This window comes from Lotus japonicus, chromosome 4 (assembly GCF_012489685.1).
Source record: "Lotus japonicus ecotype B-129 chromosome 4, LjGifu_v1.2".
NCBI classification, from domain to species: Eukaryota; Viridiplantae; Streptophyta; class Magnoliopsida; order Fabales; family Fabaceae; genus Lotus; species Lotus japonicus.
The window spans coordinates 61,684,206-61,708,807 of NC_080044.1; the positions used below are offsets into that span (position 1 = coordinate 61,684,206).

At 39.5% G+C, this 24,602-nt stretch overlaps 2 protein-coding genes and 1 pseudogene across 2 annotated transcripts; all 3 read left to right on the top strand.

Annotated features, from left to right (window-relative positions):
* The first annotated feature begins 914 nt into the window (after window positions 1–914).
* Window positions 915–11,367, top strand: LOC130713102 (uncharacterized; annotated as a pseudogene).
* Window positions 11,368–22,252: 10,885 nt separating this feature from the next.
* LOC130713103 (uncharacterized) lies at window positions 22,253–22,927 on the top strand. The gene has a single exon (XM_057562903.1). It carries the CDS (start codon window positions 22,253–22,255, stop codon window positions 22,925–22,927), a length of 675 nt encoding a protein of 224 aa, XP_057418886.1.
* A 26-nt stretch (window positions 22,928–22,953) lies between these two features.
* Window positions 22,954–23,541, top strand: LOC130713104 (uncharacterized). Its single transcript, XM_057562904.1, has 2 exons — window positions 22,954–22,963; window positions 23,075–23,541. Exons 1-2 carry the CDS (start codon window positions 22,954–22,956, stop codon window positions 23,539–23,541), a joined length of 477 nt encoding a protein of 158 aa, XP_057418887.1.
* The last annotated feature ends 1,061 nt before the right edge of the window (window positions 23,542–24,602 follow it).

The following is a 24,602-nucleotide window of genomic DNA, read 5'->3' on the forward strand; positions in this document are numbered from 1 at the left end:
GCCCATCCCAGAAATCCCTCCAAACATTATTGTTTTGCTTAAAAAGGGTGAAGATACAAGTTCACTGTTTCATTTATTATTTGCTTATCAAAAAAAAAATTATTTCATTTATTTAAATTTATTTATTTGAAAAATGTTTCAATATATAATTGTAAATGTAATTTATTAAAAACACATTTTAAACAATTTGCAGAAATACTTGACTTGGGTGATCCTACGTCTATTTGTTTCTATTGTAATGCTCTAATGTAGCCTGATGAGAAAACTGGGAAAATAAAATCCTCCGGACATGCTGCATTTTCATTGTGTTGTTTAAAAGGAAAAGTTACCCTTCCTTATCTACGCAACCCGCCATCTTTATTACTGAATTTATGGACAGACAAAGGTCCTAGAGCTAAGAATTTTAAGGAAAATATCATAGCATATAACAGCATGTTCGCATTTACCTCTATGGGTGGTAAGGTTCAAACTTCTATTAATGACGGAGGCGGGCCTCCACAATTTGTCCTATGCGGTCAAAACTATCATCGAATAGGAAGCTTAATTCCGCAAGTAGGTCAACCCCCAAAATTTGCTCAATTGTATATATACGATACACAGAACGAAACAACAAATTGGATGAAAATTCTTAGGTAACACAAAGTTCAATATTATACGTATTGTCATTAGATATTACGCCATGTATATCTTTATTTGTAATTATTTAATTTTTTTTTAAACGTTGTGCAGCTCTAACAGGGCTGGAAAAGGGCTTGATGATTCATTGGTTGAGGATTTAAAAAAACTTGATTAGCCAGACCAATGTGCTTGCTAGAGTTTTTCGGCATGTTCGTGATCATCTATCTTCTGATGATACTTCTCAACTCTCTGTGCGTCTTTTTCGAGCAAGGGGAAAGGATCCCAGAACCTATAATATGCCTACGGCTGATGAGGTTGCAACTTTAATCGTTGGTGACTTTGATGATATGCAATTTCGTAGGGATGTTTTTGTTAAATTGAGAGATGGTTTCTTGACAAAAATCCACGAGACGCATACTGTATTCATCCCACTGCAGTACCCTTTACTTTTTCCTTATGGAGAAGATGGATTTCGTGAGGACATTCCTATTAGTGAACTATTCAGGAACATGGGTACTTATAAAAGACACATTGTTTCTTTGAAGCAATTCATCGCATTTCGCCTCCAAACTAGAAATAATGAGTTTGGTTCAGTTTTAAATTCAAGAAGATTGTTTCAACAATTTGTGGTGGACACTTATACTATGATTGAAGCCACTCGACTTTCTTACATAAGGAATAACCAACAAACAATCAGAGCTGATTATTTAAATGGTGTAGCAGAGGCAATAGACAATGGAGAAACTGATCCCTCATCAGTTGGTACGCGAATTATCTTACCGCCTTTTTTTACTGGCAGTTGCCAATATATGTTTAATAATTGTCAATGTAAGACCCAAGTTTTTAAGCTTATGCTAAGTGAATAAACTTCTTATTCACGATTAGGGTTGATGTATCGTGAAAGAAAACCTGAACAAGAGTTTACTAAATGAAATAAATTTATGAAGGAGAAAGTTCAAGAAAAGTCTAAGGATTGTATCAGAATCGAAAAAAGGTATAGCACGATCGAATTACGCTTAAAACTAGGGCAGAAACCCTAGTAAATAGCTAGTTTTCACTTAAAGTCACGATGGAAACTAATTCCAAAAATCTTCAGAGAAATGTTAGAACTTCTCTTATTCCTTATACGACACTCATTTCAAGGCGAAACTCTAGGATCTACGAACGTCTGATTCCAATCATCGGAAGTTTGCCGAAACTAAAACCCTGATAGTTCAAGAAACCTAAAATCAACCGACGATGAAGACTTTTTCTATTCAGAGCTTCAAATGAAGATTCCACACGCGTACACCCATTTCTCTTGATGTTTTCAATCTTTCTTCAGAAGGAAGTTTTCTATTTCGACATTTGATGCAAAAAGTAACTTATCGGGTAAAATAGTTTTACACTGACTTTGCATTAGTCACCTAAAATACAAGGAAACCTCTTTTGAGTTTTGGATTTATGTCGCCAAAACCTATCTTAGAATTCACGGAGAATGAAGCCGGAAAAATCGGAATCGCGAAACTTTCATTCTACCGCGTTTTTCCATCCTCTATATATAGCAAGAAAAGGAGAAAAAATGGCAAAAAACTTCACCATTTTCTCTCCAAGGGCCGCGAGTTTCACAAGAGGAGGAGGAGAAGAGATTTTGTTCATTTCTTGCTTGATCGTTGATTCGACAGTTGCTGCTTGAAGGTATCGAGGTATAGTCGCTAATCCTTACCTCTGATCGTCTTTTCCATAGCTTTTCTCTATGTCTTTCTGTGCTCATAGTTTTGAGGTTTTTGCAAAACTATCCTGATAATTCCATTTTTGATTCTAAACATCTTCCCTACGTTCTCCTGAGTATGTTTAGCTAATAATACTGCGCCGATTCTCGAAAAACTACCGTCGAGTTTCAATTCTGCTTAAAATACCCATTTTGGGGCAAAGCTTCGTCCTTTGGGCTGAAAACTATCGCCTTAGCTTAGTGCTAGTAGGATTAGTTGTCATAAACGTCGTTGGTGACGTCCCCATCCAATTTGCTTTTTGAAATTTCAGTTTTGAATTTCTGAGCTAAAAATAATGACCAAAATACCCCTGCGACAGTTTTTGATCCGATAATTTTTCCGAGTTTAGAATACCCTTAGTTACGACTAATAATAACCTAGGAACCAACTTTGATCCAAGAAAAATCGACCCGCCTAATTACCAATAGTGGCCGAGCACCCTAGGGGAGGAGGAGGAAAATTTCTTTTTCAAAAACTTGTCCTTTCGCGCTAGTTTATCGTACCTCGGAATATATACTACTTCGTGTAACCTTAGTGAGTCTTGGTTGTTGAGTTTCTGACTCATTGTGATTGATTTCTGTGGTTTTGCTCTAAAGGTGCTTTTGAGGATTTTCCTGAAGAGCAAGGCTTTGATTGTGAAGGAGTGATAGAAGATAATCCTGGAGAATCTACAGGTGAGGGCTACTCACTGAATCTTTAGTTAATGCTTAGGGTCGATGCTTTCGACATTGATTTACTGTTTATGCACTTGTTTGTGTTTGACTGGAAAAATGTTTTCTGAGGCTTCGGCTGACAATGTAGATGATTCATCTACTGACTGTTTTTGAGATTGATTTACATGCTATGTGCTATGTGGGTAATCTAGGATGTGTGATGCATGCTTTATATGCTAAGTGCTACGTGATTATTCTAGAATGTGTTGATATATGACATGTATGTTGGCTGTGTTGATTTAACTATGTCTTTCACTCATATCTGTGATTCTGAGTAGTGAGAATAGCGGGCAGGTCATGCCAATTTTATTTTGAGATTTTGGGGAAAGTTTGATAGGACGAATGAGATTCGGGCCTTGTTATGGTTATAATGGATCGAGACATTCTCTGGAGTCATTTGGGATTGGGAGATCCCGAGAACTTATAAGATTTGCGATAAGACTAAAAGGATATTATTTTATAAGGAAAATTTGTAAGACCCAAGTTTTTAAGCTTATGCTAAGTGAATAAAGTCTTATTCACGATTAGGGTTGATGTATCGTGAAGGGAAACCTGAACTAGAGTTTACCAAATGAAACAAATATATGAAGGAGAAAGTTCAGGGAAAGTCTGAGGATTGTATCGAAGTCGATTTAAGTTATAGCACGACTAATATTCGCTTTAAAAACCTAAGACAAGAATCTTAGGAAATAACACTATGTTCCACCCTTGGAACACTGTAGGATTTTAGTCCAAAAATCTTCAGAGAAATGTTAGAACTTCTCTTTTTCCATATATCAAAATCGTTTCGAGGCGAAACTCTAGGATCTAAGAACGTCCGATTCCAATCATCGGAAGTTTGCCGAAACCGAATCCCTGGTATTTCAAAACCCTAGAATCAACCGACAATGAAGACTTTTTCTATTCAGAGCTTCAAATGAAGATTCCACACGCGTACACCCATTTCTCTTGATGATTTCAATCTTTCTTCAGAAGGAAGTTTTCTATTCCGACATTCGATGCAAAAAGTAACTTATCGGGTTAAAATAGTTTTACACCGACTTTGCATTAGTCACCTAAAATACCAGGAAACCTCTTTTGAGTTTTGGATTCTGTCGTCAGAACCTATCTTAGGATTCACGGAGAATGAAGCCGGAAAAATAGGAATCACTCTTATATTTTTTAACTCTATGAGTTAAATCCTCCGATATCTAAACAAAACTATACCGGTTTACAAAATATCTTTCCTAAATATCTAAACATCCTTATCCTCCCTCACTCACTCTGTCGACATCCCTCTCTCTCTCATTACACTTTTTCATTTTCTTCCTTCTTCTGCAGACCCATTTCCTTCTTCTTCTTCTATATATATTATGTACTCTTCTTCTTTTGTTTCTACTTCTTCTTCTGCCTATTCTCCAAAAGCTGCAGCACACACACCTTTCCATTCTCTCTACTTCCTCCAACGTGAGTTACATCACCAGACCATGTTCTTGTTCTTTCTTTCTTCCTCCTTGTTTTCTTTTTCTTTCCCTTGCAGCAGCCACACCCATTTATTCTTCCTTATCACCAATACTCTTTCTTCCTTCATGTGACAATAACCACCATGCTAATTTCTTATCCTCACAATCCAGCACCCAAAACGCACATAATGGCCCCTCTTTCTCCTTCACGCATCATCACCATGAAACAACCAAGAAGCCAGCACTATCATCAACATGTTCTTCTTTTTCTTTCTTCCTCACGAAGCCACCACCGATGGCCACCCACAACACCATCATGGACGCACCACATGAACCACCACCATGGGTCTCTCTTTCCAGCCGAGAGCACCACCTCCATGGCCACGAAGCAAGCAAAGAGAAACGACAAAGGAACCATGAAAGAAAACAGGGGAGAACGACGTGAAAACAGAGCATAACGACGCGCCGACGTCGCCGACATCGCAAACTTCGACCTTCGATTCCAGTGTACTCGGACCTCCGTTCACAGCGAGATAAGTAACGTTGGAACCCTTGCGGTGTTCACAACAAAACCCATATTCCGGATTGTCGTTCCGTCGCCGTCGACCGCCGCCGCTGCCGCCTTCGGGAGCTCTTTCCGGTCAACTCCGGCGACCGATGGAAAAATAGAGGATACTGCTACGATCCTTGTCGTGAGGAGAGCAAAACCCTATCTTCAATTTTGTATTTGGGTCATTTTATTCGACGACCCCGACAACCACCGTCGACCTTCGGCTGAACTTTCTAGGCAAACCGTCGACTCTTTGGGGAAACGGACAGCGTCGTTGAGTTTCTGGCCGCGAAAGGATGAAGGAACAACCTTCCTTTGTGTCTCCGGCGACAGTTCCTCCGTCAACCCCGTGAGCCGCAACTTTCTCTGGCGACTCTTCGCCGACAAGTTTCAGAAACTTGATTTTCGTACGATGAACGGAAGCACCTTGCATCTAAGCTACACAATGGGAGGAATCGAGCCAACATATGCAAATAAAGATGTAATCGGATCGGAGTTGCACCTTAGTATGGAAATTGGCTAAGGTGAGGGCTTCTCACTGAACTATTAGCTAATGTCTTAGGTGTCGACGCATTCGACTTGTTTTACTGTTTATGCACTTGTTTGTGTTTGATTGGGAAAATGTTTTCTGAGGCTTCGGCTGACAATGTAGATTATTCATCTACTAACTGTTTTTGAGTTTGAATTACATGCTATGTGCTAAATGGTTAATCTAGGATGTGTGATAATTGCTTATATGCTAAATGCTACATGGTTAATCTAGGATGTGTTGATATATGTGCCATGATTGTTGAACTGTGCTAATTGAACTATGCTATTACACATATATCTGTTATGCTTCATAGTGAGGATAACGGGCATGTCATGCCGATTTTATTTTGAGAGTTTTGAGAAAGTTTGATAGGACGAATGAGATTCGGGCCTTGTTATGGTTATGATGGATCGAGACATTCTCTGGAGTCATTTGGGATTTGGAGATCCCGGGAACTTATAAGATTCGCGATAAGATTAAAAGGATATTATTTTGTAAAGAAAACTCATAAGACATTAAACAACCTCTAAATCTTCAAATAATGATAATAAACTTGAAAGGAAGCTTAGGAGTCAAATCTTAGTTTTGGAAAACGAGAAGTGTCGTCGGATCCAAGTGTCGAGGAGATTGATAAGTTTGGAGTATGTTGATACTCTTGTGCTCTGGGAGCAGTTGTGTTGTGGGGCTATCCTGGGGATAAGTCCGGGAAATTGATAGTTTCCGAGTATGTTGATACTCTTTGCTCGTTGAGCAGTTGTGACCATCGGAATGAGATGAGTCGGATGATTTGGAGATCATCATGAGAGAATGTGTGTTGTGGAAAGAAGTGTCTTTTGTCGCAGAATCGACTTTACCTTAGGGTAAGCTTTTAGAGACTTTAATTTAGCTAGAACACGTGGCGACGTGTCGAGTGAGATTCGGAGACGTTGTTTGACTAATCATCCTGCATTCATGCAACATTAATGGGGTATTAACACAGGACGTACTCTGGACCTCGTCGGATTCCAAAATGGTCATAAGACCCGGATTTCCGTGTAAGAGCGTCTGTAGACGTCTCTTGTAGCAGACCGAAATGGCAGACCTACGGGTTACGGCTGATCTGACTACCGCTGATGTTGGAGTAAGAGGCACGCGGGCCGAAATGGTCCCACCGTGGCTGGTGCTAGGGCTGATCCGTTGATGTCCATCCGTTCCGGATTGCATATTGGTTGACTGGGTTAACCTGCATACATATCATGCAACATGCATACTAATTTAGTTGTTGAGTGTGATTGGTAATTGTTAAACCTATTTGGAACATGCTATCTGCTATTATTGCGTTTATGTTATTATGGAACATGCAACCCTAGGAATAATATCCCTAGCTATAAGCCTAAGTGGCTATTCTATTATCTGTATCTATCGATGTTATTATTTACATAATTCTTTGGAGTTGACCCTCGCGTCTTCTGTGGGTGCTTTGGCGGACAAACGCCCTTTGTCAGATGTCCACGACGGTCTAGATCATGATGGTTCACCCTTCGGGGGGAACTAGAGTTGAGATGCTGGAACAGGAGCGCATCGCGGTAGCGAGAGGAGGACGGATGGTGTACTTAGACTAGGTCGTTCTGAATTCAGATTCGGGCGACGATCATGCTAGCATGTAGGTTTTAGTGCTGGTGTGAGCTCCTCGAGATGGGATTAGTGTAGGAGTAGAGTCTTAGCTCTGAACATCATTTGTTTTCTTTGGGGACAGGGTAGTTTCCCACCTATAGCTTTTTGTGTGGTTTCTTTACGGGAATCACAGAGAGTTGGTTGGACTTAGGAGGTCTTGCTTCAGGCCGATGGGCCAGCTTATTCTCAGTTTTGAGGGATGGTGTTGCGGACACTTGACCTTTCTTGTGGATTGTACCTTTTGCCTTCGGGCGTTACACTTTTCTTTCCGTCACTGGAGGTTTACTCGTGACGAGGTTACTACTACAGCGGGGGCTGTTTATATATTGTATATTAGTTCTGATTATTGTTATTGTTGGGTTTTATTTAATTCAGTCTTGTCTTAGTTATTATCGAAAAAAAAAATATTCACGTTTTTCCGCATTAAGTTTATTTTTGGTTACTAAAGTGACGCCACCGAAATCGGGGTGTTACAAAATTCATAAGACATTAAACAACCTCTAAACCTTCAAAATAATGATAACAAACTCGAAAGAAAGCTTAGGAGCCAAATCTTAGTTTTGGAAAGCGAGAAGTGTCGTCGGATCCAAGTGTTGAGAATGTTAAGAAGTTCTAAGTATGTTGATACTCCTTCGCTCTTTGAGCAGTTTGTTTAGCCATCCAAGGGATGAGCCGAGAAGCTTCACTGAGGCGTGAGACCTTGTGAATGCGTGATACTTCACTGAGGCGTGAGACCTTGTGGAAAGCATGGATCTTCACTGAGGCGTGAGACCTCGTGAACAGCATGAAACTTCATTGAAGCGTGAGACTTCGTGCAAGTGTGTAAATTCACTGGGGCGTGAGACCCCGTGAAAGCATAAAACTTCACTGAAGCGGAGACTTTGTGAATGTGTAAGACTCCACTGAAGCGTGAGACTTCGTGAGAGCATTGATGACTCGAAGAGTTATCGTGAGTGTTTGCACTCATTTTATGATTAATTGTATTTTGTCACAGAATCAACTTTACCTTAGGGTAAGCTTTTAGAGACATTAATTTAGCTAGAACACGTGGCGACGTGTCGAGTGAGGTCGGAGACGTTGTTTGGCTAATCACATTACATTCATGCACACATAGGAGGTTAATACACGGCGTGATACCGGACCTCGGTGGATTCCAAAATGGTCATAAGACCCGGATTTCCGCGTAAGAGCGCTGCTAGGTGACTCTTAGTAGCAGACCGAAATGGCAGACCTTCGGGTTTACTGCTGATCTGGCTACCTTTGTGTGGTGTAAGAGGCACGCGGGCAGAAATGGTCCCACCGTTGCTGGTGCTAGGATTGATCCGTTGATGTCCATCAGTTTCCGGAATGCATATTGGTTAACTGGGTTAACCGGCATCTGCATATCATGCAACATGCATACTAACTTAGTTGCTTGTTAATCCTATTTGGAACATGTTAATTGTTATTACTGTCATTTATGTTCGTTATGGAATATGCAACCCTAGGATGCTATCTCTAGTTATAAGCCTAAGTGGCTATTCTCTTATCTGTACCTATTGGGTTTAATATTTACATAATTCTTTGGAGTTGACCCTCGCGTCTTTTGTGTGTGTTTTGGCGGACTACGCCCTTTGTCAGATGTCTTTGGCGGGCTGGTTCACGACGGTTCACCCTTCGGGGGGAACTAGGGTTGGGATGCTGGAACAGGAGCGCATCGCGGTCGCGAGAGGAGGACGGATGGTGTACATAGACTAGGTCGTTCTGGATTTCGAATTCGGACGACGATCATGCTAGCATGTAGGTTTTAGTGCTGGTGTGAGCTCCTCGAGATAGGATTGGTGTAGGAGTAGAGTCTTAGCTCTGAACATCATTTGTTTCTTTGGGGACAGGGTAGTTTCCCACCTATAGCTTTTTGTGTGGTTTCTTTACGGGAATCACAGAGAGTTGGTTGGACTTAGGAGGTCTTCTTTTAGGCCGATTGGGCTAACTTATCCTCGTTTTTGAAGGTTTGTGTTGCGGACACTCAACCTTTCCATTTGGTTTGTATATATTGCCTACGGGCGTTACACTTTCTACTTACCGTCACTGGAGGTTACTCGTGACGAGGTTGCTACTTACAGCGGGGGCTGTAATACATATTGTATATTAGTTCTGTTATCTCTCGCATTTGCGTTTTATTTATTTCAGTCTTGTTTATATTATCGACGAAAAAAAATATTCACGTTTTTCCGCATTAGGTTTATTTTTGGTTACTAAAGTGACGCCACCGAAATCGGGGTGTTACAGTCAAGATGCAATGGCTATTTGCAAAAAGTTTGGTTATCCAGATTTATTTATAACAACTACTTGCAATTCTGGATGGGGTGAGATACAGAGGTTTGTCCGTCATAGAAATTTAAAGGCAAAAGATAGACCATATATTTGTGTCCGTGTTTTCAAGATGAAGCTTGACAACCTTATGTCCGATTTAAGAAAAGGAAAGATATTTGGAAAGGTGGATGCCTGTAAGATCAATTGTTTCTGATTTAGAATTTTTTTTATAAACTTCTTTTATTCTTTTATTTGAAAGTTTATAGTTCAACTTAATTCTTTTGTGGCAGGAATGTACACGGTAGAATTTCAAAATACTTATGTGGCTTCAACCGCAACATAAAATTAGAACATGTGATCATATAGACAAACATGTTGCTGCAGAGCTTCCTGATCCTGATGTTTATCCTAATTTATACAAGGCAGTTTCATCATAGGCTTAAATGCACTTTTAAACCCCCAAGCTTATATTTTTTGCGATGGTTGACCCTTATCTTATTTTTCTACGAATGGAAACCCTAATCTTTCAAAATGTTGCTCCTTTTACCCTTCCGTCCAAATCCGTCAAAAACTTGACGAAACCCACTTACCTGGCCTTCTGACGGAAGGGTAAACGGTGCAACGTTTTGAAAGATTAGGGTCTCCATTCAAACTAAAATTAAGATCAGGGTCAACAATCGCAAAAAATGTAAACTTGAGGGTTCAAAAGTGCATTTAAGCCATTTTTTAAAATCCCCCTTTTATCCACGTGGAAGACCATATCAGCGTGTTCCGTCAAGTTTTTGACGGATTTGGACAGAAGGGTAAACGGTGCTGCGTTTTGAAAGAATAGGGTTCCCATTCGTAGAAAAAAAAGATAAGGGTTGACAATCACAAAAAGTTAAAACATGAGGGTCCAAAAGTGCATTTAAGCCTTCATCATACATGATGCATGGTCCATGTGGGGTAGTTGACCCGAAGTCAGTTTGCATGGCCGATGGAAAATGTTCTAAACACTTTCCAAAAAAATTCTAGAATTGCACCACAGTTGATGATGATGGATATCCTATTTATAAAAGAAGAAGAACTGGGATAACAATTTACAAGAAAAGAGTTCCTCTTGATAATGGATTTGTTGTGCCTTATAATCCCCGCCTCCTTATGCGATATCAATGACACATCAATGTTGAGTACTGCAGTAAGTCAAATGCTATCAAATATCTATTCAAGTATATTAACAAAGGACCGGATAGAGTCAATGTTCAGATATCCAATGATGGTACCAAAACTAACAAATCTGAACAACATGATGAAATCAAACAGTATTACGATTGCAGGTAATTTTCATTTCATAATTGTGTATTGTATTATAAATTATTAGATTCTTAACTTTATTTTGATTTTACCAATAAATATTAGGAAATTTCAATTTCATAGTTTTGGAAGATTTTTATGATTATATTTAGTTTTGGCCTTCTTCGTGGTGTGTTTTAAACTAGAAATAATAAGAGTTGAAGATTTGAATCATTATATTTTTATCTTCTCAAAATCAACATGTAGGTACCTTACTCCATGTGAAGCCGCATGGAGAGCATTCAAATATGATATTCATAACAGATGGCCTCCAGTGTTGCGATTAGGATTTCATCTTCCAAACCAACAAAGTGTTTTATTCAAGGAAAATGACGATTTAGAAGTTGTGATGGAAAAATCAACTAATAAGGGCACTCAATTCTTAGCTTGGATGGACGCCAACAAGAAGTACCAGGAGAGGATAAATCTCACATATGCAGAATTTCATTCTGAGTTTGTTTACAACAAAAAAACAACAAAATGAGTTCCTAGGAAAAAAGGCTTTTCTCTTGGTCGGTTGCAATTTATTGCTCCAGGAATGGGAGAAAATTACTATATGCGTGTTTTACTAACAAGGCAAAAAGGTTGTGACAGTTTTAAAAGCATAAGAACTATTAAGGGTGTGGTTTATCCCACTTTCCATGATGCATGCGAAGCAATGGGATTGTTGCAGGATGACCGCGAGTATGTTGATGGAATTTCAATTTCAAGTGAACTTGGATCTGGAACTCAGCTAAGGAAACTTTTTTCTAGAATGCTGATGACAAACTTGATTTCTAGGCCACAAGAAGTTTGGAGAAAGTCTTGGTCTCTTTTATGTGATGACATTTTATATGACAGAAGGAAAACTCTCAACATTCCAGATATTCAATCCTTTTTAATTTACTTAAGACACTGCTTAATGGTTACATTTATATTTCTTCTATTTCTTTTAAAACAATCAAAATTCATTCTAGCATGCTTCAGTAAATTAATACTAATACACGCATAGCTCATATACCATACTTAACAAGTGACTTAATACATCAGAAGACCCCTGTAATTGTAAAGGGAATCAAATCCAGGGTCTAGAAAATTTTTGCATCAAATTGGGTCCCTAGAATTTTTTTTTTAATTCAATTAAGGCCAAAGTGTGCCAGCTCTCAATTTTATCCCAATCATCAATTCCACGTGGCTTTTATTATTATTAATTCCAAATCAATTAAATAATCAGAAAAAAATTTAAAAACTTAATAAATAATCTAATCTAATAATACTTCTATAAGCCTGAGAAGGAAATGATAATTGCAAGTGTACACTAATCCTGCTCAACCTCAGATTAGGTAATCATCTAACAAACTACTTGCCAAGTACATGAAGAATTATGGCATTTTGTGCGTGCATTCGATTCTCAGCTTGCGGAAAGACAATTGAATACGGAGCTTCAGCAACTTCGTCAGTTACCTCCACCCCTCTTTCCGCTGGTAAGCAATGCCTGAAAAACGCCTTTGAACCAGCAACTTCCATAAGACTTTTGTCCACCTGCAAAATGTAATTGTGATTAAACATGCAGATGAAAGCTTCATAGGCTGGCCAAGCATACTCTTGGATTGGAAATCCATTCGTATACTGTGAAGGAAAACTTCTTTTTTTTGCCCACTGAACCCAGAATCAAACCAAAATCAAACATACTCTTGGATTGGAAAACCACTAAACCCAAAATCAAACCACCAAACCCAGAATCAAACCATGAAATCCAGAATCAAACCACCAAACCCATAATCAAACCAGCAGAATTTTCATAAAACCCCACCTGTAAAACCCACCAAACCCAGAATCAAACCTATGAGACATAACCATGTAAACCGAAAATCAAAAATTGGGGGAAAATTGAGAAATAAGTTATGAAGAAGAAATTGAAATGGAATCTGACCATGATTAGAGGATAGGGGATTGAGGTCGAGCAGAGGCCAGCGGTAGTGGTGGAGATCGGAGGAGGGGGCGTTGAGGTCGAGCAGAGGCCAACGGTAGTGGTGGAGATCGGGGGAGGGGGCGTTGAGGTCGAGTAGAGGCCAGCGGTGGTGGTGGAGATCGGAGGAGGGGGCGTTAAGGTCGAGGCAGAGGCTAAGAAGGGAGCAAGCGGCGCCGTCGTAGGCAAGGGCAGCTTCATGGTCTTCTTCCTTCTCTTTTTCCTTTTCTTCTTCCCTCTTCCTTCTTCATCGATAATTCCAGAGAAGATTAGGTTAGTATTTTATTTTTTTAAAGATAGGTTAGTTTTTTATAATTGAAATGAGTTGGAATAAAAAATAATTAAAGATTTAAAAAAATTCAAACATGTGGCATAAGTTGTCACTTAAAAAAAATTTAAAAGCCACGTGGATAATGTGACAGACTGAAAATCGAGCCACATCAGCGGCTGGCACACTTTATCCTTAATTGAATTAAAAAAAAATTCTTAGGGACCCAATTTGACGCGAAAATTTTACAGGCCCTGGAATTGATTCCCTTTACAATTTCAGGGGCCTTCTGATGTATTAAGCCTTAACAAGTTAAATAATTTTCATATTTATCACTGAATGAAACCATTAATTTACCACCCACAAATGTATTTGTTTAAACATAATAAAACTGTAAGACCCAAGTTTTTAAGCTTATGCTTAGTGAATAAAATCTTATTCACGATTAGGGTTGATGTATTGTGAAAGGAAACCTGAACAAGAGTTTGTCAAATGAAATAGATTTATGAAGGAGAAAGTTCAGGAAAAGTCTGAGGATTGTATCGAAGTCGATTTAAGTTATAGCACGACTAATATTCGCTTTAAAAACCTAGGACAAGAATCTTAGGAAATAACACTATGTTCCACCCTTGGAACACTGTAGGATTTTAGTCCAAAAATCTTCAGAGAAATGTTAGAACTTCTCTTTTTCCATATATCAAAATCGTTTCGAGGCGAAACTCTAGGATCTACGAACGTCCGATTCCAATCATCGGAAGTTTGCCGAAACCGAAACCCTGGTATTTCAAAACCCTAGAATCAACCGACAATGAAGACTTTTTCTATTCAGAACATCAAATGAAGATTCTACACGCGTACACCCATTTCTCTTGATGATTTCAATCTTTCTTCAGAAGGAAGTTTTCCATTCCGACATTTGATGCAAAAAGCAACTTATCGGGTAAAATAGTTTTATACCGATTATGCATTAGTCACTAAAAATACAAGGAGACCTCATTTTAGTTTTGGAATTCTTTCGCCAAAACCTATCTTAGAATTCACGGAGAATGACGCCGGAAAAATCAGATTCGCGAAACTTTCATTTTCCCGCGAATTTCCATCTTCTATATATAGCAAACACGTGAGAAAAAAACACAAAACTCCTCCATTTTCTCTCCTCAAGGCCGCGAGTTCATCCAAGGAAGAAGGAAGAAGAATTTTCTTCATTACTAGCTTGATCGTCGATCAATCAGTTGCTACTTCAAGGCTTCGAGGTGCTTTTGAGGATTTCCCCGAGGACCAACACTTTGAGAGCGAGGAAGCACTAGTTGATCATTCTGGAGAACTTTCAGGTGAGGGCTACTCACTGAATGCTTAGTTAATGCTTAGGTGTCGATATTTCGACTTGATTTACTGTTTCCGCACTTGTTTGTGTTTGATTGGAAAAATGTTTTCTGAGGCTTCGGCTGACAATGTAGATGATTCATCTACTGAATGTTTTTGAGATTGACTTACATGCTATGTGCTATGTGGGTAATCTAGGATGTGTGGTGCATGCCTTATATGCTAAGTGCTATGTGATTATTGCTTAATATATTGATATATGACATGTTGATTGGTTGTGCTGAGTATTTATGCTTTTGCAATGAGATCTGAGATTCTGAATGGCGAGAATAGCGGGCAGGTCATGCCGATTTTATTTTGAGAGTTTTGAGAAAGTTTGATAGGATGAACGAGGTTCGGGCCTTAATTTTGTTTAGTGGATCGAGACATCCTCTGGAAGCGACTTGGGATTGGGAGATCCTGAAAATGTATAAGACTTGCGATAAGACAAAATGGATTCTATTTTATAAAGAAAATTCATAAGACCTTAAATAACCTCAAAATCTTTAAGTAATGATAACAACCTCGAAGGAAGGCATTGGAAGTCAAATCATAGTTTTGGAAAAACGAGGAGTGTCGTCGGATCCAAGTGTTGAGTTTGTTGTTGTGCTGTTGGAGCAGCGTTTGTTGTTGTGCTGTTGGAGCAGCGTTTATTGTTGTGTTGTTGGAGCAGCGTTTGTTATTGTGCTGTTGGAGCAGCGTTTGTTGTGGTGCTGTTGGAGCAGCTATGTGTCGTTATGAAGTGTGTCTTTTGGTCGCAGAATCGACCGTTACCTTAGGGTAAGCTTTTAGAGACTTTAATTTACCTAGAACACGTGGCGACGTGTCGAGTGAGATTCGGAGACGTTGTTTGACTAATCATCCTGCATACATGCAACATTAATGGGGTATTAACACAGGACGTACTCTGGACCTCGTCGGTTTCCAAAATGGTCATAAGACCCGGAATGCCGTGAAAGAGCGTTTATAGACGTCTCTTGTAGCAGACCGAAATGGCAGACCTACGGGTTTACTGCTGATCTGGCTAACTTTGTGTGGTATAAGAGGCACGCGGGCCGAAATGGTTCCACCGTGGCTGGTGTTAGGGCTGATCCGTTTGATGTCCATCCCTTTCCGGAATGCATGTGGTTAACTGGGTTAACCTGCATATCATTTCATGCAACATGCATACTGACTTAGTGATGAGTGTGTTTGATACTTGTTAATTCTATTTGAGGCATGTTAACTGTGATTTATCGTCGTTTATATTCATCATGAGATATGTAACCCTAGGATGTTATCCCTAGCTATAAGCCTAAGTGGCTATTCTATTATCTGTATCTATCGATGTTATTATTTACATAATTCTTTGGAGTTGACCCTCGCGTCTTCTGTGTGTGCTTTGGCGGACAAACGCCCTTTGTCAGATGTCCACGACGGTCTAGATCATGATGGTTCACCCTTCGGGGGGAACTAGAGTTGAGATGCTGGAACAGGAGCGCATCGCGGTAGCGAGAGGAGGACGGATGATGTACCTAGACTTAGTCGTTCTGGATTCAGATTCGGACGACGATCACGCTAGCATGTAGGATTGAGTGTTAGTGTGAGCTCCTCGAGATGGGATTAGTGTAGGAGTAGAGTCTTAGCTTTGAACATCATTTGTTTCATTCGGGACAGGGTAGTTTCCCACCTATAGCTTTTTGTGTGGTTTCGTTACGGGAATCACAGAGAGTTGGTTGGACTTAGGAAGTCTTGTTTCAGGCCGATGGGCCAGCTTATTCTCATTTTGAGGGATAGTGTTGCGGACACTTAACCTTTTCTTTTGGTTTGTACTTTTGCCTACGGGCGCTACTCTTCTATTACCCGTCACTGGAGGTTCACTCGTGACGAGGTTGCTACTTACAGCGGGGGCTGTTTATATATTGTTTATTAGTTTTATTACTTTTCGCACTTGGGTTTTATTTATTTCAGTCTTGTCTTAGTTATTATCAAAAAAAAAATATTCACGTTTTTCCGCATTAAGTTTACTTTTGGTTACTAAAGTGACGCCACCGAAATCGGGGTGTTACAATGTGGTATCAGAGCACGGTCGAGTCTTTCGGGAGTTGTTGGGGAATAGGTCTTCTGTGCTAGGTTGTGTGACTCTGCAAAGAGTGAAAATTGATTGTCTGCTAGCGATTTTTCGCTTAGAATTGATTGAAGTTATTGCTTAATCATATTGTATAGTTATGGAAATGCTATCTTATGATGAGTACTAACTGTTTGTCTAACTTAACAGAACATGGTGAACACTAACCAGTTAGCGGAGATGATGGCCACTATGGCCCAAGCTGTGACGGCACAAGCGAACGATAATGCTATGAGGCGTGCTGCTGAGGAGGCACGTGAACAGCATCAGCGCCAGAGGGAAGTAACTCTGGACCAGAACAAAGGCCTGAATGATTTCAGGAGGCAAAACCCACCAAAGTTCTCTGGTGGTACTGACCCAGACAAAGCGGATCTCTGGATCCAGGAGGTTGAAAAGATATTCGGCGTGCTACAGACTGTTGAGGGTGCCAAGGTGGGCATGGCGACTTATCTGTTGCTCGGCGATGCTGAGTACTGGTGGAAAGGCAACAAGGGAATCATGGAAGCCAACCATGAAGAGATTAACTGGAACTCTTTCCGGGACGCATTCTTGGAGAAATACTTTCCAACAAGTGCTCGGGATGAGCGGGAGTCACAGTGTCTGATACTCCGTCAGGCAGGTATGTCTGTACCGGAATTTGCATTGAAGCTGGAATCTTTGGCGAAGCATTTCCAATTCTTCCATGACCATGTGAACGAGCGCTACATGTGCAAGCGTTTCGTTAATGGACTGAGACCGGATATTGAGGACTCAGTGAGGCCACTGGGAATCATGCGATTCCAGTCGTTGGTGGAGAAGGCCACGGAAGTGGAACTGATGAAGGACCGGAGGCTAAACCGGGCTGGAACTGGAGGGCCGATGAGGTCGGGCTCTCAAAATTTTCAGAGCAGAGAGAAATTTCAGAGCAGGGGGCCATATCAGCGTCCTGCTAGAAGAGGATTTACTTCCGGATCTTACAGACCCATGACGGGTGCTGCTGGAGGTTCCGGAGATCAGACTTTGAAGTAGGAGACGACCTGTTTCAGATGTGGGGAGTCGGGGCACTATGCCAATGCTTGTCCCGACACGAGGCCCAAATGCTACAATTGTAACAAAATGGGGCACACTGCCGATCAGTGCAGAGCACCCAAGACGGAGCCAACCGTGAACACTGCTCGTGGAAAGCGTCCTGCGGCTAAAGCAAGAGTTTACACCATGGACGGTGAGAGAGCTGAGGGGTTTGTCAGAGGAGAGCGCAAGAACGATGGTAACTTTCTAACCATTCTTTCTCATTCTAGTATAATATATTCCATTTTTCTTGTAGAGTGTGCAAACACACCTATCTTACGTATATGGTTTACGCTTTGACCTTATAGTTACTACGCCTATTATGACTTTACTTTACTGTTACTCGTATTTTAGCTATAGAAGTTATACGAGGTTTAGAATGACACGCTAAGCCTAGAAAGTAGTCTTCTACCGATGCGTTTAAAAGGAAGCTAGAAGCTGAAGAATGAATTTCATAGAGATTCATTATGGATAGTATACGTATGATGTCGAGGGTGTGTAGTTCCGTAGCGACATCATTGAAGATTTAACGTCAGGGTATTTGCGACCACCGGATGATAGGAACTCATTGACTGTTCCAGTGGGCTTTTTCTAGATTTTCACCTTCGATGTATTAGGCCTGATCAACTTAATATTGAGGGGGTGATTTTCGGAATCACAGCTGGATATGGACTTTGATAGAAGGATGTGTAAGATGAATTTGAATTGATCGAGGATTAGTCGGATTTGGGAGGAAAGTTCGTGTTAAGTAATTGATTTTCTTTGGGAAGGAGTTGTCGTTGTAAGAGATGAATATTCTTTTAGGAAATGTTGGAGAGCTACAGAGCATCAGAGATCCAAACTTGGAAAAGGTTTAGGTTTTAAGTCTATTAATTCTTGTCATAAGTGTATAGGACTTGAAGTTTGTCATAATTTGATTGGGAGATTAAGAAGTTTATCGACAAGATGGTAATCAAGTTACAAGAAGGAAAGTGTTAGTATTAAGATGAATACTTGAAGTTATCATAGTTGGACAAGCTACTCAGAGTCTAATAGTGAATGGAACTTTGTTATGGATTTCGGTGATGCTTGATAGAGTTAGCAAGTGAATTTTGCTCAGTTGAATAAGAATCCTATGATTAAGATTGACTTGGGGAGTTGGAAATCGTGTGTGAGTAAGGGATGTAGTGGTGATAGCAGTTACGATAGTAGTTAAACCTCAGAAGGTTGGAGGATCGGATGACGAAATGACTAGTTAAGTCCCTTGAGGTATAGTTATGATTTGATCTTCTAGAGGATAAATCTCGATTGATGCGAAGCGTTAGGGATTTCAGTAAGTTTGAGTTGGTTTGAGTGAGGAAGGTTCTGAGGACGAAGACGATAATAATGAATTGTTAGATATTAAGATGAAGGTTAGCTTATAAGTTGTTGATAAGTTAATGTTAAAGGGAATGAGTCTTGTGATGCCCGAGGTATTAAGACTCAAGTTGAGCATTCACTCCGGAGCATAGAGATGTACCGAGTTTCTAATCAGTATTTTGGACGAACAAAAGCAAAGGAGCAAGTGGTTAAGGTTGTGCGATTGCACGAATGCCAACAAATACTATTTCCAACGGAGACCCGACGCAAGTGGTCAAACCGGATAACAGAGAGTTAGAAGACGATATGTCTTTTGAGACGCCGTCGGTCAGCATTGGGACTAGAAGAGTGAAACAATCGAAGGGAAAGCAGAGTGCTTTAGTGAAAGTTATTTGGAACAAAGACACGGACGGTGCTATATGGGTATTAGAGGAAAAGATCAAGGAATAATATCCAGAACTTTTTACTGACCCTTAAGTTTCGAGGTCGAAACTTTCTTTTTGGAGGGTAGTAATGTAAGACCCAAGTTTTTAAGCTTATGCTTAGTGAATAAAATCTTATTCACGATTAGGGTTGATGTATTGTGAAAGGAAACCTGAACAAGAGTTTGTCAAATGAAATAGATTTATGAAGGAGAAAGTTCAGGAAAAGTCTGAGGATTGTATCGAAGTCGATTTAAGTTATAGCACGACTAATATTCGCTTTAAAAACCTAGGACAAGAATCTTAGGAAATAACACTATGTTCCACCCTTGGAACACTGTAGGATTTTAGTCCAAAAATCTTCAGAGAAATGTTAGAACTTCTCTTTTTCCATATATCAAAATCGTTTCGAGGCGAAACTCTAGGATCTACGAACGTCCGATTCCAATCATCGGAAGTTTGCCGAAACCGAAACCCTGGTATTTCAAAACCCTAGAATCAACCGACAATGAAGACTTTTTCTATTCGGAACATCAAATGAAGATTCTACACGCGTACACCCATTTCTCTTGATGATTTCAATCTTTCTTCAGAAGGAAGTTTTCCATTCCGACATTCGATGCAAAAAGCAACTTATCGGGTAAAATAGTTTTATACCGATTATGCATTAGTCACTAAAAATACAAGGAGACCTCATTTTAGTTTTGGAATTCTTTCGCCAAAACCTATCTTAGAATTCACGGAGAATGACGCCGGAAAAATCAGATTCGCGAAACTTTCATTTTCCCGCGAATTTCCATCTTCTATATATAGCAAACACGTGAGAAAAAAACACAAAACTCCTCCATTTTCTCTCCTCAAGGCCGCGAGTTCATCCAAGGAATGATAACAACCTCGAAGGAAGGCATTGGAAGTCAAATCATAGTTTTGGAAAAACGAGGAGTGTCGTCGGATCCAAGTGTTGAGTTTGTTGTTGTGCTGTTGGAGCAGCGTTTGTTGTTGTGCTGTTGGAGCAGCGTTTATTGTTGTGCTGTTGGAGCAACGTTTGTTATTGTGCTGTTGGAGCAGCGTTTGTTGTGGTGCTGTTGGAGCAGCTATGTGTCGTTATGAAGTGTGTCTTTTGGTCGCAGAATCGACCGTTACCTTAGGGTAAGCTTTTAGAGACTTTAATTTACCTAGAACACGTGGCGACGTGTCGAGTGAGATTCGGAGACGTTGTTTGACTAATCATCCTGCATACATGCAACATTAATGGGGTATTAACACAGGACGTACTCTGGACCTCGTCGGTTTCCAAAATGGTCATAAGACCCGGAATGCCGTGAAAGAGCGTTTATAGACGTCTCTTGTAGCAGACCGAAATGGCAGACCTACGGGTTTACTGCTGATCTGGCTACCTTTGTGTGGTATAAGAGGCACGCGGGCCGAAATGGTTCCACCGTGGCTGGTGTTAGGGCTGATCCGTTTGATGTCCATCCCTTTCCGGAATGCATGTGGTTAACTGGGTTAACCTGCATATCATTTCATGCAACATGCATATTGACTTAGTGATGAGTGTGTTTGATACTTGTTAATTCTATTTGAGGCATGTTAACTGTGATTTATCGTCGTTTATATTCATCATGAGATATGTAACCCTAGGATGTTATCCCTAGCTATAAGCCTAAGTGGCTATTCTATTATCTGTATCTATCGATGTTATTATTTACATAATTCTTTGGAGTTGACCCTCGCGTCTTCTGTGTGTGCTTTGGCGGACAAACGCCCTTTGTCAGATGTCCACGACGGTCTAGATCATGATGGTTCACCCTTCGGGGGGAACTAGAGTTGAGATGCTGGAACAGGAGCGCATCGCGGTAGCGAGAGGAGGACGGATGATGTACCTAGACTTAGTCGTTCTGGATTCAGATTCGGACGACGATCACGCTAGCATGTAGGATTGAGTGTTAGTGTGAGCTCCTCGAGATGGGATTAGTGTAGGAGTAGAGTCTTAGCTCTGAACATCATTTGTTTCATTCGGGACAGGGTAGTTTCCCACCTATAGCTTTTTGTGTGGTTTCGTTACGGGAATCACAGAGAGTTGGTTGGACTTAGGAAGTCTTGTTTCAGGCCGATGGGCCAGCTTATTCTCATTTTGAGGGATAGTGTTGCGGACACTTAACCTTTTCTTTTGGTTTGTACTTTTGCCTACGGGCGCTACTCTTTTATTACCCGTCACTAGAGGTTCACTCGTGACGAGGTTGCTACTTACAGCGGGGGCTGTTTATATATTGTATATTAGTTTTATTACTTTTCGCACTTGGGTTTTATTTATTTCAGTCTTGTCTTAGTTATTATCAAAAAAAATATATTCACATTTTTCCGCATTAAGTTTACTTTTGGTTACTAAAGTGACGCCACCGAAATCGGGGTGTTACAAAAACCACTTAATAAACTTTACCAATTTGTCTTGGTAATGAAATTGAAATTAACTATTATATTTGTGCTTTCATTCAGATCTGCATATAGATGATGAAGAATTAAAGAACCTATGTTTAATAGAGATTGAAAAAATTCTTCAAGAAAATGGAAGGTCACTGAAGGAATTTCCATGTTTGCCATATCCTAAATTTACTGAAGCGTATAATTTTGAAAATAGATTCGTTGCATATGAGTTGAATTACAATAAAGATGAAATGCTTAAGATTCATGAAGAATTGGTTTGTTGCCTTACTTCAGAGCAAGAGGGAGTTTATAAAAAATGTTTTGAATGTTGTATTATCTAATAATGGGGGAGTCTTTTTTCTATATGGTTTTGGAGGAACTGGAAAAACATATGTTTGGAACACCTTATCTGCTGCTTTGCGTTCAAGGGGCCTTAATGCCTCTTTGTGTTAAATGTCACATCCAGTAGGAATAGCATCGCTGTTGTTACCCGGAGGTAGAACTGCTCATTCCAGGTTCTCTATTCCTATTTCAACAAATGAGATATCAACCTGTAATCTTCGTCAAGGTTCCCCAAAAGCTGAATTATTAAAAAAAACAAGCTTAATTATTTGGGATGAGGCACCTATGTTGAACAAACATAGCTTTGAAGCTTTGGACAGATCTCTAAATGACATTATGAAGACTAGATCTACTTATGGTTATAACATTCCATTCAGAGGGAAAATTGTGGTACTAGGAGGTGAATTTAGACAAATACTCCCAGTTATTTCCAAAGGAAGTCGTTCGGAGATTGTGGGTTCTGCTATCAATTCTTCATATCTATGGAAGCATTGCAAGGTAATGAAATTGACTGTTAATTTAAGATTGCAAAATGCTAACTCATCTTCTTCGTCAGCAGAAATAAAAGAGTTTGCTGATTGGTTGCTTCAAGTGGGAGACGGAACAGTTACAATCATTGATGAAGCCGAATCACTCATTGAGATTCCTTCAGATCTTCTTATTGAACAGTGTAAGGATCCCTTACTTGAAATAGTAAATTTTTCATATCCGAAACTTTTGTTTAATTTGGAAAAAATTCATTCTTCCAAGAAAGAGCAATCCTTGCACCAACACTTGAAAGTGTAGAGGAAATCAACAACTTTATGTTAGCTATGATTCCTGGTGAGGAAACAAAGGATTTGAGTTGTGATACTCCAAGCAAGTCCGATGAAGATTCGGGTGTCAATGCGGAATGATTTACATCTGAATCCTTTAATGATTACAAATGCTCAGGAATTCCAAACCATCAAATTAAACTAAAAGTCGGTGTCCCTATCATGCTCATTCGAAACATTGACCAAGCTGTAGGGTTGTGTAATGGCACTCGAATGATAGTCAATGCTTTGACTAAATATATAATTGTTTCTACTGTTCTAAACGGAAACACGATGAGAGAAACAGCCTTTATTCCAAGGATGAGCTTAACTCCATCTAATTCTGACACTCCATTCAAATTCCAGCGCAGACAATTCCCTGTTACTTTATGTTTTGCAATGACTATAAATAAAAGTCAGGGACAATCTTTATCTCATGTTGGACTGTATTTACCAAGGCATGTCTTTACTCATGGGCAATTATATGTTGCACTATCAAGAGTTAAATCTAGAAAAGGTTTGAAGATACTAATCCTAGATGACCAAGGAGTAGTTTCTAACACTACCCGCAACGTTGTCTATCAAGAAGTCTTTGAAAATATTTGATATGTAAGTGCTGTTTTTTACTACAATTTTGTTGGGTTTATATTTTTTTAAATACCAAATCTGATATGTCTTTGTTTTAATTGTTGACAGTATAAATAAATTTCAAGCAGTTTATTGGTCATCTAACTTGAAGGATAATTCCGTTGCTATAAGGTTTTTTTTTTAATTTTCAAATGATATATCAAGTTCATCTTTGTATTGCTTATTAATTATTACTCTGATATCTACTTTTTTCCATTGTAGGTTATGTTTCTCAAATATTGAATTGGTAGCAAAATTCAACTTCAAGTCTGAAGTCATTATCACTGAACATGGACATCAAGTTCTATTAAGCGATCATGCTGTTGACATTTTTGTGATTTTTTAATTTGTTTGTTTTTGCAACGCATTCCGTAAAAACTTGGATTTATAATATTGTTCATGTGTTGACATCGGTAGGCCATAGAACGAATTCTATTTAACATTTTTACGTTGGTATATTCACATACATGTTTGAACCTATTCTCTGTTATTTGATATTCTACAGATATATCTACACAATAAACTTAATCGCCATGCAACATACGGGTGAAAATGACTAGTTTTTCTAATAACCTTTATTCTATTTTTAAATCCTAATCTTTCATCTTCATCCTCTTAATTGTCATCAAGAAAAACCCAGAATGCAAAAATTAAACCAAAAAATTAACATCATCATATTCACCAAAAAATTATAACAATAAGCCAGAAGAACTCATTCACAACCATTCATATTCATCTTCATCTTTTGTACTCACATGAAAATAACCCAGCAAGAAACTGAAAATCCAGCAACATCAACCCAAATCCCAACCCCAACCTCAACCCTCCCTCACGCTCCCCAACCCCAAACCCAACCTCTGAAAACCCGAAAGGCAAACCCTCTTCCCCCATCACCAATCTCCCTTAACCTTCATCTTCTTCTTGCACAATTCAGCCTCCATATCATAAAATCCTCATATCAGAAACAAGGAAGAAGAAAAATGAAGGAGATGGTGCAGATCAAGGTCAGAAACTTGGAAGAACAGAAACAAATTGGCTGG

Bases quoted from the DNA above. Each gene is read 5' to 3' on its own strand.
- LOC130713103 (XM_057562903.1), top strand. From the start codon at position 22,253: ATGTCACATCCAGTAGGAATAGCATCGCTGTTGTTACCCGGAGGTAGA.